At 40.4% G+C, this 15,943-nt stretch overlaps 1 protein-coding gene across 1 annotated transcript in view; it reads right to left on the reverse strand.

The window, feature by feature from the left end:
* Window positions 1-15,943, reverse strand: part of LRRC56 (leucine rich repeat containing 56) — a 53,803-nt gene that overhangs the window by 22,952 nt on the left and 14,908 nt on the right. Inside the window, exons 4-5 of the mRNA XM_072337530.1 lie at window positions 8,299-8,386; window positions 2,971-3,031 (exon numbers count right to left, since the gene is read on the reverse strand). Coding sequence (XP_072193631.1) covers window positions 2,971-3,031; window positions 8,299-8,386 — 149 coding nt within the window. The remainder of the gene's footprint in view (window positions 1-2,970; window positions 3,032-8,298; window positions 8,387-15,943) is intronic.

Below are 15,943 nucleotides of genomic sequence, written 5' to 3' on the forward strand. Positions count from 1 at the left end.
TGGATTGCCATCTTCTCATTCTGGAGGACTTACTGCAATAGGGTAAGAGCAATAAAAGAATTAGATGCAATGCGGACTGCAGCAAAGAAATCTAAACTCTGGATGAAGGAAATCTGCTCTCCTTTTACTACATTCCTCATACTTATATTGGCCCCTCACTCTGCAGACTCTGGTTTTCATCTCTCTTAATGCATAAGAAGTTCTCCGTATTATAAGCAGTTCCTTAAGTAGCCCTGGGAGCAGATCAGTCTTTTGCTAGCTCGGCTAGAGCTGAATTGGAGGAAATGCACTTCAGCTGATGAAACAGCTTCTGCTATAAACTTATGGGAACCAATTCCTAAGATTCCATATCTGATACAAAAGCCCTTTCATAAAGATTTTTATCTAACATGTTTAAACAGATCTCTTCATTCATCCCTGAATTCAGAATAAAAGCAATCTGATAAGAAATATATAGGCAACATGCCAAAGCAGAAGCAATAATTCACTGGTCTTGAAATATAGTGCTTTTCCTGGGGATATTACCAAGAGAAGGAGCGTGTGTCATCACAAAAGAAAGTCAGGCTTTAAGACATTTCAGAACAGGCTTCGTGTTTTGTTCTCTAATATCACTTCATAAATCTGGAATTTCTTGGCTGCAGGTAGATGGGCAAAGGTCGCCAAATGAGGACCTCATAAAATTAGTGTGGTTTAGAAAACGAACAAAGATCAGAAGTAATTTATTTCCACAGTACAATGGGCATTCCAAGCTGTTTACCTTTAGCAAGAGGCCAGTAGAAGGATAAAACTAAAACCCAGAAACAGGCATGTCTGAAACACTCTCAATCTTTTTGTCTTTACCTTTGTTTCAATAATCCAACCAACATTGCACAGCCTGTCCTTAAATGACATTTCATCTTATTTGCTGCCTATTTTCAAACTACAGCCACAATGATTCCAACCTTATCCCTGAGAAAGTTTATGGGAGTTACTTTTATCAAGTAGGAAGAGCATTCTTTTACTATTTTCAAGAGCACCACTTAGATGGGTTTGGTTGAATACAAACAAGTGCCTACCTCTCAGACAGAATTCAAGCATCAAACATTTTAATTCAGAACAAAAAAAACACCAGTATAACCATTTATGAATAACTAGAAACAGCCTGTTAGAATGGCAGTCTAGCTATATTACATTGGCTGTAGAAAACATCATTACTGCTCTGAAGGCAATGTTGCTTTAAGAGGTAGTATGTTGACTTAATACAGGTGTCCAAAGACAAAGTTCAAGTCCCAGACTGTGCTTGCACCGTGGGCCGTGCCCTGGTGTGATCTATGTTAACCAACGATAGACTGTAAAAGATTGGAATCCAGAAATGAAAGCTGTTCCTGTCCCTCACTGAGTGCTCTGGGAGAGCAGATTCTTGCTCCTCCTTTACATATACACCTACTACTGCATTTAATTGGCACATAAAAAGCATGCTTACTTGAAGTTGAGAGTGTGTAGTTTCTCATTTGGTCTGTATGCCTGGGAACTGCCACAACAGGACTGTCACAACAGCCAAAACATATTTGCATTATAGTCGATCAAATCAAAACTCAACAAGAGACCAAGTATCATCTGCATGAAGGGCAAGAAGGATGTCATAGAAAACACACTGCAAAAACTTTTTGTGACAATACAAAAGGAAGTGCAGAACCTTGCTAAAGCCCTAGGTCAAATAAACCAGACAGTGTCATTCAGAAGTTCAGAAAACTCCATGACAAGGCTTGGCTGCCATTAAAATGCTTGTAGCAATGTAGATTCACCAGTTTCCCACGTTGTGGTTTGTAAAATCAACTTAAAAAAAACAAACACACAACTTTAGAGAGCAAATATTTCAACTTACCATCAGAACAAGGGAAAACATGATCTAAGTGTAACAACTGAATGATGAAGTAGCATTTTTAAACACTATTATCTAAAGATTTTTTTTCCTCCTAACTCAAAGTCCCTCTTTACAAGGTCACATATGATTGAGAAGCAGCTTGTGTTCTGACACAGAACAAATGACAGTCCAGGTAATCCATTCTCATAATGGCCGTCGGATCGAATCTGCTCAATTCTCTTTTACATTTTTTATCCTTCTAGCAACCAGTATATGCTCAGTCAAGGGCCTTAATAAAGAGATGGTGTTCAGATCACCAGTCATAAAACTGGAAGTTTGTTAGCTACTTTATCAACAATGCATGGGAGAGAGAAGTATTGCTGCTATCCATTGAAGAATGTCATAGAATCACAAAACCATTTGAGTTGGAAGGGACCCTTAAAGGCCATGTAGTCCAACTCCCCTGCAACGAACAGGGACACCTACAGCTACATCGGGTGCTCAGTGTGCCTCCAGGATGACCCTGAGTGTGTCCAGTGATGGGGCACCCTCCACCTCACTGGGCAAACCTGTGCCAGTGCATCATTGCCCTTACTGTACAGCATTTCTTCCTTAGATCCAGTCCAAATCTCCCCTCTTTTAGTTTGAAACCAAGGAGATGAAGCTTCAGAGCAGCTCTCAGTAAGTGCAACTTACTGACTTCAGTCAAGCCAAGGAGATTTTCATCTGCTGAAGAACTGGTCTGACCTGTACAAGAAAGACTGCTGTGCACAATAAAAGCTTAAGGGCTGAAGCACTCTGAAATCCAAGCATCTAGACGTACATGTGAGTAAAGTCCTAACTTCAACATTTCTGCAAATTCCCATGGATGTCAGCATGGCAGCAACTTTTCTCGTGGCAGACTGCAGGGTAATCCATTGGCATCACTGTAACTACACTGATTTATTCCAGTTTAGGTCCTGTCCTTAAACTTAGAAGGTTGGGAATACATATTTGTGACCCAAATCCATTATCATGACATGTGGAAATGATAGGAATAAAAGCAGCATAAATGAAGATTTTATCATTTAAGTAAAATGGAGGGCCGTTATTCTTCATGTTTGCTTCAGTTATCATTCATTTCTTACCTCACGGATGCAAGCAAGCTATTGTTCAACTTCAGCTCTCTCAGATTAGGAAGATAGGCACCTACGGGATCAGAAGAAAGAATTATCTTGCACATCTGGTAGTAGGATAAAAGAAACTTCTGACAATTACAAGTTGAAGCATCTTATTTTACCTACCTTCCTCATCTGTTCCTGTCAGATCTGTGCTGGACCCCTTCTAAGCAAATTAATTTAGTTATTTCACTTAGAAAATATTAAACCCTTTGCATTTTTGCAACGTATATGTCATGTCTGCATGACTAATTCTACTTTTTGAAAACCCTCTCTGACAACTCTGATAGAGCACCTTTCCAAAGGGACAACACAATCTGGCTTCGTGGTGACTGTTCTCTTTGTTCTGACTAAGAATCCATATTGACTGTCAACTGAGTGATAACTCAAAAGAGCTGAAGATCAAGAGCACTTTAGATCATAGCAGTCCATGGATATGAGCTTCAGGCACAGGATACATTTGCTACTGACAACAGCAAACCTGCCCATTCCCATCAGAAGAGTTTACCCATAGCGAGAATCCTCAAGTACAATGTATCACCATGGAGTGGTAACATGAATTTTAGGCGGACTGGATCAGTGCTAAGACATTTAAACCTATTCTCTCAACAATAGTGTGACTGGCAAAGGACAATTTAGCTTCACATTCTAGCTATCCAGCTCTTCGCAAAGGATCACAAAAGGAATTTGAATTAAAAAACAACCAAAAAAGGATGGGCGTGGGGGGGAGGGGAGCAGGATCTCACAAGCAAACAAAGAAAATTATGCTGCTCATTCCATTTCCCCAAACAGTTTTTATGGCAAAAACATTTTAATAAATCATGTTTCAGAAGAAGCATTATCTTCATCTAATGCTGTTTGGAAGTGATTATAATCCACATATTGAATTTCATGCTATACTGCAAATCTTAAACGTTGTTTGTTTGCAAAGCTCTTTAGAAAATACTAAAAGCACCCATTGAGCATTTTTTTTTTTAAGGCTTATTTTTAATAATTTTCCGTAACTCGTAAAAATTATAGCACAAATTATACACACACCATCCTCATCCTGCAAGGTACACACTGTCATGTAAAATTTTATAAAGTATGGCAAAAAAACCCCACCAAAATACTTCAGATTCCCCATAGAGGAGATACAGCTATCTCTGCTAATTATTCACAGCGGTCATAAATGCTACTGAGCAAAGACTTCTGCAGACATAATCTGTGTGCTAAGAAAGACCCCAAGGGAAAGAAACCAAAATGTGCGTGATTAAAAAATAAATGCTATTTTGTTGCTGATAAGAAACCTGAGTTATTAAGAAGCAAACAGGCTTTAAAAGTCAAAGTCTGAGAAGTAAAGATGACTTGAAGGGAATTAAGTCTCGCTCAAAAGAAAACTTTCTACTGAATACGTCTGGGGTAGGTTCAAGAAAAATATACTATTAAAGGATTCAAGGAGGCCATGGGGTGTGGCAGCCAGCATTACAGGCTGAAGACAAAGTTCTCACATCTGGTTATTTCATTACTGCAACACGATCTCCCATCTCAAACATTTTGTTGTATTTTGGCACCATCAACCCCTGGGCTCTGTAGTAAGTAGGAAAGAAGAGAATGCTACGTGCTGTAGTGTGAAAATTTGCCTGGAGGACTTCAACAAAGTATTTCTCTAAAAAGCTTATGATCACAGTGCTGATCTGATTGAGAACTGAGAGCAGCATGAAACGTTATCTCCTCTATCTTTGATTCTCTTTCATTAAGTAGCCTTTTTATAGAATCATAGGTTGGAAAAGACCACTAAGATCATCTAGTCCAACTACCAACGCATCCCCACCATGGCCGCTGACCCATGAGTCTCAGTGCCATTCCTTGCAACAATGCACGAGTGTTAAATTCTTCTGCTGTGCTACTCCAGTGGAACAAAAAAGCTAAATGAAGAGTAGAAAGAAATTAAAATGTAAGGTAGGTGCTTGATACCTGATTTTTTATTGTTTATAAATAAACTTCAAATCAAAATAGGACCTGGAATGAAAACATTTCTATATAAATGTTAGTTTGGCCCTCCAACACAATGTGCATTTGTAGGGAAAAGCCTGACTATGCTATAAAATGAGCATTCCCCTGCAAACACCTACCTTGGAGCTGCTTTCTTTAGAGCAGCAGACTGCAGTTTTCAGATTACTAGCTCAATTTCTGGATAAAAAAAGATACACGTACATTCAGCTACATTGCCTTAAGTGCTGAACTTCATCAGCAGAGTAGCGACGCAGATCACATTCTGAGCTGCCTTGATATAGCAGGTGACATTTACATAACTCACTAGCATTAAAATGAAAACAGGCAGGTTCTGGCTTTATTATATTCTAAAAGCCACAGTATCTGTATTAATTACACTTGTTGTTTAAATAGCAATGCAGTATCCACAGACAAACCCAAGCTAGCTGTCGCCTAGCTACCTGAGGTCATATCTCACAAAATGTCACACCACAAACCATAGGGTTTAATGTAAATCCCCTTCTGAAGTATTTCTGATTGCTGGAGAGGTTGGCCAAGACCTGCTGCAGCCCTTGCTGTTCTATCTTCTCAGCAAAGCTTATTCATACCAGCTAAATTACCAGGCTTCTCAGAGAGGTGGTGGATGTCCCTAGAGACACTTGGGGTCAGGCTGGAGGGGCTGTGAGTGCCTGATCTAGTGTAGGTGTCCCTCTTCACCACAGGGGAGTTGGACCAGATGGCCTTCAGAGGTCCTTCCAACTCAAACCATTCTATGATTCTATGGATTAAAGGCAGCCTGGTTAGGAGGGCATGTGTAGGAGAGTAAATGTCTTCTGCCTTTGCTTCTTACAAAGAAATAGTAACAAACAGAGCAGAAGGAAACAGATAAGACAACCTGGTATGAAAAATAACATATGCCTATTGCTGAACCTTTGGCAGAGTTTTCCTTGATAAAACACTCTCTGCTGAGCAGTGGTGCAGCACTGCACAGTCCCTGTGCAGCAAACAGCTGCCTCACCAAAGAGAAGCAACAGTCTCCAGACACATAATCAACTTAGACTGGCTGCCAGAAGGCAACAATTGAATAAGTACCAGTGAACAGCATTGTGGGTAACTTGATTTGTAGCTATTAAAATCACTTAGGACTAAGAGAACTATGTAGTGTCTTAAATGACTATATCCAACCATTACTTTCAGCAGGGATTTCTACGAGCTGGTCATCAAAATGGTCCCAGATCTGTCAGCAATCAAAACTGAAGGGATAAGCTAATAAAAAGGAAACAGTCCATCTGCTCAAATATAAACTGAAGCCTACACACAGTAATAGAGAACAAAAGTAAATCCAAATTCCACAGAGCTGGATATAAGACTTGCCAGTGAGGTTCAGTGCTTTGCCTGTCACTCAGCAAGGTGCACTGAGAACCAACAGCTACAGATTTTCAGCAGCTATCCCAGATCCCACAAAGAGACTCAAACTCAAGTTCTGGAATGAAGCTTTTCATTATTCTAATACTGACCACAGAAAAACATTTTAACATTGGTCTTTTAGTGTTTGAACCTCCGCCCTGTCCCTAAGAATAAGATGGAAATGGTTTGCAAGGTGGGAATAGTGCTCTGCGATTTGTAGAAGCTGCAAAAACTTATTCAAAGGGAGCAGAAGGAAAGGGATTTATTCCAGTAGTGGGAAGGGAAGTGCAGAGGAAACATGAGAAAGAGAGATCAATGACACGTAAATTAACTTGTTTTGCTCTTCTGCTCTAATGATACTTCAGAAATCCGACAAGACTAAGTGCAGCATTTCTGTATGAGCATATGAGGAATAATGGACTGTGAGGTAAAGTTTGAAAGAGGAAATGGAGGGAAATACATATTTAAGGTAATACCACAACACAGAAGTTACAGATAAGGTACGGCATTTTGCTAGCTTGTCATAGCAAATGCATAATGACATGGGAATGGGAGCACCATTTTGGAGCACTAGTAGAAATGGTATAATAAGATTTTCTTATCAACCGGAAGAAACAAGACTGAATAGGCTATGAACTCTGAAAGAAACAGATGCAATTTGACTTAAATTACCAAGTGCCTAACAAAAAGAAACCTACCTGCAAACTAAATTGAATAATCAATACATGCCATAGAATCACTCAGGGTGGAAAAGATCTCTAAGACCATCCAGTCCATCTGTCCACCTTCCACCAATGCTGCCCACTAAATAATATTCCTTAATACCACACCTGCATGCTTACTGAGCACCTACAGGGATAGTGACTCCACCACCTCCCTGAGCAATCTGTGCCAGTGCCCAGCCTCAACTTTAGAGATATTTTCCAGACATCCAGTCTGAACCTTCCCTGGTGCTACTTGAGGCCATCCATAAGATGGCTGTGCAGTTCAAAGCAAAAGCCCCCTTTGCTGTACTTGCTTTAACTATTCTTGATATCAAAAGGCCCAAAGCAAACTGGCTGTTACATTATTGTCACTTGCACACCTTGGTGCTCTGCACGGGAAAATGAACCGCTCATATGAAATACCAGCACTGGCTTCTGGGGGTGCAACTCCCTTTGGCATGTAAAATATTACCCTGCAATAGTTGTTCAGCTTCAGGACAGGCAAAGATGGACTTGGCTGTGACAGGACTACACAGGTTGCTGCAGAAGTGCCTTCCAGTCAGGAAGAAAGGAATGTTCCACACTCTAAGTGTTGACTCTGCTATTGAAGAAATTCCTGCAGTAATTCCTTACTTCTCTTGAGCAGAGATGATGACACAGATGAATTACAAGCATTCAGAGCCTCCTGGGGCTCATCAAATTATGTATCTAGAGGAGCTTCCTCAAGCACATTCTCCAGCACAGTTTGATGAGGTAGCATAGGAAGCAAATCCAGGAGGCTGGCAGCACTGGCAGCCTCATACCACCATCGATTTTCCAGCCACAGGGGAATCTTTCAGTGGAGACAAACTGAACTTTGGCTACTCTGTCTCACTAGAATAGCAACAAATAACCTAGAGGGCAACTTAATCAGTAAATACTCATTTAAGTCCTTGAAGTATATCATGAGGAATTGGTTCAGTTCTCTCATTGGAGAGGTGCTCCAGTCTTTTGAGCATCTTTGCAGCCCTAAATGGCGTCACCCATCCATTGCTGTAGCATTCAGTCTTAGAGTCTCACAGAAGAAAACAGTGATCATGATATGAGGGCTACCAGGAAGAACATGTTTCCAGAGCCCTCCAGTACAACAGTACCTTACATTGGCTGAGTTTCTGAGTCCCCATTCCTGATAAAATACAATAGAGAAAAATTCGAGAAAGCGTTGTTTTCTTACCAAAGTTCCCCAAGCTGCTCTCTCTTGTATCTACTCGCATCTCTAGGGCCTTTACTTGCTGCAGATCATCCATCCCTGTCAAAGCTTTCTGTAAAAATAAGCAGAGAAATGTGTATTCCCACACAACAAGCCAGGTGATACAGGAACAGAACATTGTAGCACTGCTTGAAAGCCTTCCTATGTCAGCAGTAGTCCAGGTCAAAACAGCTGGATACATGATAACATTAAAATAAACTTAGTATTCAGAGATCTTTCTTTCTAGCAGCTCTGAATTACTTCAGCTTCATATAACTTCTACAATGCTCACACAGTCAAGGCAGGGCATTACATTCATCTTGCAAATCAACAAAAGATTACATGCCAATTATCTTCATTTAAACTACATGTCCACACTGTAAGAACTGTGTAATATTTTACTAATCCTAGGACAAGAAATGGTACCCTTGGTGTCACCAGGAATCAAAAAGGTGCCAGGTAGTAAAAAACTCAACAAAATACAATGCTTAGCTTTTTAATCTATCAAAAACTTATCAAAAGGAAACAGAATTTTAGCTCAAGACAGTCATAAAACGGTTGCATTTCTGAAGGAACACAACACTAATTACAAGAAAGACAAATTTCCTATAAAAGAACTAGTCAATGCCAAAGGAAGTCTCCAAAATCTTCCTTTGTTACTGCAAAATCTCTGTGATAGGGTCAACCACTGTATTAAGGGTGTGTGTGTAAATGCAGCTATCACAGGTTTTTGTTTTGTTGGTTTTTTTTTTTTTTTCCTTAAATATCTGGAAATTGGCACTGATACATTCCGGTTTTTCCTCTGTATTTAATATAGGGTAAATCAAAACCACCCTTTTTCTAACTTAAACACAATGAATGATAAAGGGAGCCTTGAACCAAAATCCTGGTGTGCCTCTTTCCAAAAGAAAAGCCTGAGAGAGTCCACTCGGTAACAAGACTGCCATCTCTTCACTTACACTGCTCCTCTCTCCCTCCATTCCCTCATCCAGGTTACATGCCCCACTGCTTCCTTTCCATCAGCTCTGGGCACTCAGTGAATCCTTCATGCACCAATTCAATGAAACAGACCAAGAGAGAATTCTACCCCTTCTTCCTGATGGGTTTGTAGTTCATGGAGCAGCCTGAAATACTCCCAGAGAGACGAGGACAAGGCTTTAGGTCACTGCAATTGCCTGAAAGAGCTGAAGCTACAGATAGTGATGCAACTGCTACATTTTCATCTTTCTATGCTGAAGAGTTAAGACTTAAAGCTATAAAAGTTGGCTTCAAAGAAAACATCTGATTCTGATTATCAGTTTGTCTTCAACGATGCAATCAAGAGCATGGGCTGAAAGAAGTATTGTCACCTGCCTTTCGTCACACTACTGAACATGAAGGAACAAAGTCACTCAGTGACGCCTACCATGTAAGAAATAAGTTTTCTTACAACTAGAAAGTCAGAACACACTTTTGTTTGTTTTCATTTGGAGGTCAAACTAATATAGGGGAAATGATTCATTAGAAGGGAATTTGTGTAGGACCACCTCTGTTTATGAGTTTTTGGAGGGAAAAATAATCACAAGAACATCTAGTTGATTTTTGCAGGGAAAAAACAGCAGTGGCAACATTCCCACTCATCAAGCAGAATTCATATTGCTCACAAGTGATCAATTTCATTCACTCTAATGGCTCTACATTCTCTAACAAACAAAGGACCAAAACACTCAGAGTGAAGCTGAGATGACAGCTTACAAGGGCATCATTTCAAGACCAGGGTTGATGAAACAGCTAAGCATCGCTCCTTAAAAAGCTTACATGCTGAGTAAGGCTTTGAGGTAAGACTTCTCAGAAAGAGAATTATCCAAAGTCTTCACCTGCTTTCCAATCACCTTTCAGAAACAATGTGTAAAATTAGTGTCAATCTCAATTTTTAACCGTGATTTTAAGCTTCTGTCCTCCCTTGCCTCCACAGTAGGACATGATAAACAAAGTTCTAAAGCAAAAACTCCCCATACCTCAGTGGCATCCAGGAATATGCTTTCAATCCCCAGACGCAGACCCCAGAAGAACTGTTTAGTTTCTGCAAAGGCAGCAAGCGTAAATACTACAGACAGCTTTCTCCCCCAATTAAAAACAAGGTACTTTACTGCAATCCATATTTTGCAGTCATCCTTTTCAGCAGACAACACTATTTGTCATGTACCATGACAGCATGTGAGAAATGAGAGCTAGCTGACATCCTGGCATGCATCCACAGGCTCAAATTGCTGGGCTTGGATGCAAGCTCATTGTCATGAAAGGCAACACCTTCTGATAAATACCTCCCTGGTCCAGGCCAAAATAGCCCTAATAGCCTACTTCATTAAAAGACTGAGTAGAAAGAGGTCCCAGAACAATAACCTTTGGGATGTGCATTTCGTCAGTATATCAACAGAATGCCCTAGCACCATGCCTTTTGAATGCTTTTGCCTTTCCCCACTGCTCCCTCCAAACTATCCTTCCTCTTGCCATATCCCAGACAGCCTCTTTTCACTACTCTGACCACAAGAGATGCACTTCTGCTCCTTGTCCTCGTCTTTCAGAATCAAAGAGTAAAAGTCACACAAGGTTATATTTTCCTCTTCTAGATTTCCCTATTCTTTCTTTTCCCATGGGTGGAAACCAGATTTTGTTCTCCTTTTCCCTCTTCCAGATCCACCATTCGTTCTTTTCCCCCTGACTGAAAGCTGAGCCACTTAACTCACCAACATTCTGTGCTGCAACAAACAGAGTTGTGGCCCCAGCACTGTAGAAGGTTGTCAACTGCCACCGCTGGCTCTTTGAACTATAGACTGCTGATTGAAGCACGCGTTAAGCAAATGCAATAGACTCCATCTGTTCGCAGTTCCTAGCTCCCTGTTCCACTCTTCCAACAATCACCAGGAAAAGCACTCTTTTTGCCTGCTGATGCTGAGGGAGTTCTTAGAGAGTTTGAAACTGACAGGCTGTGGGATGCAAAAGCCATCATGCTACGTGAAAGAAACATGAAATGAGGATATGAGCTCATTACAAAGGCACTGGAAGCGCAAGGAGTCCAGGTGTGGCTGGGAGCTGGTTAGCAAGAAAAGGGTCAGTGCAGAAGAAGGTACCTGGAGAGGACAGCTGGGACACTCCTACTCCCTAGGCACCTTTCCTGGCATACTGGTGCAAACAGAGGACTCTCAGAAGTCACAGACACAACTCTGGCAGCAAGACTGGGGAGAGTAAAGGAAGGACATGGAAACACTTAAAATAAGAAGACAATAGGACCTTCCTTTTATACTGCTGTTTGATGTCAAAGCACAGGAACCTTCAGCAAGAATTAAAAGGAAGGATACACAGAAGGAATTTTGCTGCTGTTAGGTTGTAAGAAAAAACAAACAAACAAGCAGAGCAAAACACACCACCAGGGATGATCAGATTGGACTGAGGGATGTCTGGAACCGTGTGGTTGACATGTTGTGCTAAGGTGCTACACAGTGCTTCACTCTACGGCTGTGCCAGGTGTAGGACAAACTCGTGCTCTAATTCAGAGGTGTCCCACTGTGGCATCAAGTAATGGCTGTCTGACCAAAGCTCAAAAGGATGTACTGGCAGCCAGAGACAAGACTCCTGCCCATGTCCCAGGAACGCTTACTGCTATGAAAGTGCTGTGCCATCTAGGGTTTCCTTCTGTAGTTTACAGCTGTAAAGCAGACAAAAAGGTACCAAGGATCTCTTCTAGGCAGAGTTGAATTGACATCAGAAAAATGATCTGAAAAATTAATTATAATTCCAGGTTGATTGCTGGTTTCCAGAGAGGATTCTGCCTGCCACCTACCCACTGAGGTGGGTACTGGTTAGATAGAGGAGGCAGTTGTTTTCTGAAGAATCAAACAGCAAAGTCCTTCCTGCACACCATGTTCAAGAACGTGGTCTGACAACTTGTGCAGCGCTATACTCCACCTTAAGTCTTCTTATTTGGGAGAACAAATACCTCTGGAAAAGCAGTGCACAATTCTTTGAAGCATGAGTGATAAGCAAAACAGAAATGGACCAAGTTCATATTGCTGTTTTGCACCTCCTTTGAAACAAGAGTAAAACTATTTCTTCCACAAGATCATGCAAAAGCTATCAGTGGCTAGTATAGCCAGTAGTTTAAGAAGCAACCCCATAATAGCTCACAAAGCTCTCTCATCCTGCAAAACATTTGGGCAACACCTGACTGGAGAGCATGCGTCCGTCTGGAAAGCTTCTCTTCTGACTGACAAGAAAAGCCACAAGCATACTATAAAAAAACTGCAAGTGAAACATTCTTCTGTGTTTGTAGAGCTTCCCTATTCAGGAATGCTGGGAAAGTCACCTGGGGATGCTGGGAAATACAGTTTGAGTCCCACTTGCAACTCTCTGTAAATTCCTTAATTGGAAATAATGTCTGTGCAATTAAAGCTGGTGTACACAACTGATTTCTTTGCTCCTCACTCAGTTTTTCACATGCTCTAAGAAAAGCAGAGATGTTGCTGAAAAGCACATTGCACGCAGCTGCCTGAGAAGCGTTTCCAGCTGTGTGCTCATTTTGCTGATGCTGGTTAATTTGGCCAGCACAGGAATTCCTGAGTGGTGAGCTTATTTTCTTCTAATACTACACCTGTATGCAAATATCATTTTCATGTCTATTCATGCATTCATTGCTTTTCACGGGGATTTTATTTCAAATTCCCAGCCCAAGAATCATCTCCCATTGCACAAGAAAATAATGCTGCCGCAAGTATGGCAACTCCTATTTCTTCTAAGAAGAAAATTACTAGAATGTTATAACCAGGTTTTAAGCATTGGGATCTTCTTGGCTGGTACAAAAACAGTAGTGAAGAAATGACTGAAGTTTAAATGGAAACAAATACTTCACCAAAGATGTCTTTTTGTTTTTTTCCTCATGCTAAAGCTCCAAGTCACACAAACAGTTCTACATGCACAGCCTTGTCTTGCCAGCACTGGTCCAGCTCCCTGCTGACCTATCCTGGGGATTCACAGTACTGACACTTTTCCTTTCTTAATTGCTAACAAGGATCTGATGCTACAGGCTGCTAAGAGCTCTCTCTCTTACTACCGTAAACTTCAAAGGAAATGAAGGGCTTGGAACTATATGGGAGGTACAGATATAGCCTGTACCATTCCTCCAGAAAGAAACACAAGCTCAAGTCCAACTCTCCTGAATTAACACTCACAATATCATAGACATACCAATTTTTGCTTCAGATTTAAGGCTTTACATTCCCTCACACAAAAACATACTGCAGTATGAATTCTTGTTTTCAATCTAACAACATGCATAGTAAGCGCCTGCATTTCAACACACTACACACTTACAATTCAAGACTTAGTTAAGCAGCTGTTACTATATGCAAATCTGTTTTGTTTTTTAATAAAAAACATGCATATGTGTATAAGTATATGCATATAAATATACTCCTGACACGACAATGTGAACATAAAACATCAGATGTTTACATAGCAGGATATATATGAGACTTCACTGGAGTGAAGGCTTTAATATTAGGGTAAGAACATACAAAAGGAAAGCTCTGAAAGTAAAAGAAGCTTTGTAACTCCTTTTCTATTCACAGTATGCTTACTGCTATCTACCATCTCAAGCAATTTGAACTAGCACAGAAACTAGCTGTGCTTTTAATAGAAGAATGAACTAGAAGACCTCCAGAGGTCCCTTTGAACTTTTTTTTGTTTTAAATCATTATAAATGATTGCCCAATTCTAAGGAAGGAATCAAAAGATCCGAATTAAATCGGTTATGCCCATCTCCTGACTCCACATATTATAAGTTATCAAGATTTTGCACCTGTTCCCTTGATCTCCAGTTTCTTCTCAGATTTATACAACTCACAACTGTGAGGAAAACTTTCTGCCAAGCAAAAAAGGAAGTGACTGAGTCATTCCAATGAGAATCCAATCTGTTGTTCCAGGACCCTCCAAGATTTTCTTCGCCCCATGAGGACGAGTGCATTCCACATGAAATACACCCTACAACAAAACTAAACACCACTTCCAAACATGTGTTCCCAAGTTTAGAAAGCACGATTAACTGGGGCAGGATCAATAAACAGTGCAATAAGAAGAACGTTGTCTTTCTTCTCTGAAGACCACATAAAAACTGTGATGATACCAAAAGCCAAGAAACTGAAGTGGTAAGCTCTGAGAACATGACGATGTCTGGAAAATCATTTGTAATTTGTTCTGAGAATTTGATTCTCATTGTCTAAGTCAGAAAGAAGCTTTGCTTCCAAAATGCAAGCAGGAGGTAGGGGGGTTTAATGAGTAAAAGTTGGATTCAGGAAAGGTGAAACTCCCAGTTTCAGTTCTACCATACTTAATGGTAAACCTGTGTATCCCCCATTAAAAATGAGTTTTCAGAATAAAGGGAGAAAAAGGAAGAATTTGTTCATGCCAGCACTCTATAGCATATGGCAGTGCACTTAAGCACCACACAAGCAGAAGAGGAGAATGGAGCAGCAGACATTAAACAAGACATATACAAAGGGAAAAGCAAAGAACACTTATTGATACAGATAAAGATTAAACAGTACAACAGAAAATTGCTATTGATACTAGAGGAAAGAATAAAAAGAACAGCTAATGATACCAGCCCTACCATCAAACGCTTTTGACATGTAGCTTAGATGAAGAGTATTCAAATGCAAAAGGACAAAGTGTGACATTACAGCAGGATAGATTCTAGCAAGCAAAGAAGAAACTACTGAAGGTGTTATTAACCCAAGCAGAACATGGAATCACAAAGGATTTCAAAGGGAACATTATGCTGGAATGAGGTCACAGAAAAACACAAAGCCCATAGTGAACAAGCATAAGATTTAAGCAAGGTGATGGTCTGCTGTGAAGAGCAAGAGAACAGCAAGGGAGAGTTTTGGAGTAGCTGCCTGTCTCTCGTGTTGTGGAGTTCAGTAAGGCAAAAAAAAAGACAGGGGAAAAAAAATACAAATTTTAAGGCCAAATTCTCCTCTCTTTTGAAGGAAAACAACCTGGCAACTGGAGAAAACGTGATGGAGTATGAACATCCTATCTTTTGAAGAGTCCTTAGTAATGAAGTAATGGAGAGTAATGATTTCATTAGTGAATGGAGATTATGATCCCTCCAGAAAAAGGACAAACTCAGACAAGCTTGCAGGCTGTGATGCATGGCACCCAATCTTTAAAGGTTCTATACAGCCAGACCTTCAAGGCTTCCCCATACAAAACCAAAAAAAACAACAAAATACACCTGCACATATTGGAACAAAGAAAAATATATCTTGGAAAAATTCTCCTCAGGAATCTCCATAAGGTGTCAGAAACCTGCCTGTATAACACTGCAGAACTGGAGCTTATGTCTTTACCTTTATAGTATAACATTAATAAGTGTGTATTTTAAAAACCTGTTTGTTCCTTCTTAGAGCCCCTCCGGTGAATGCAATCAATAACTTCTAAAATATTCACAACTACTAAAAGACAAACAAAATGACATTACGAGTGTGTTGATTCAAGCGGAAGAATCTTTCAGACCACTTGGTTATCAATGGCATGTGGTTGCTATACTAATATGCCCATGATTGTTCTTCAGGTTGAAGTGGTTGGGCAGCAT

This window comes from Excalfactoria chinensis, chromosome 5 (assembly GCF_039878825.1).
Source record: "Excalfactoria chinensis isolate bCotChi1 chromosome 5, bCotChi1.hap2, whole genome shotgun sequence".
Classification (NCBI taxonomy): domain Eukaryota; kingdom Metazoa; phylum Chordata; class Aves; order Galliformes; family Phasianidae; genus Excalfactoria; species Excalfactoria chinensis.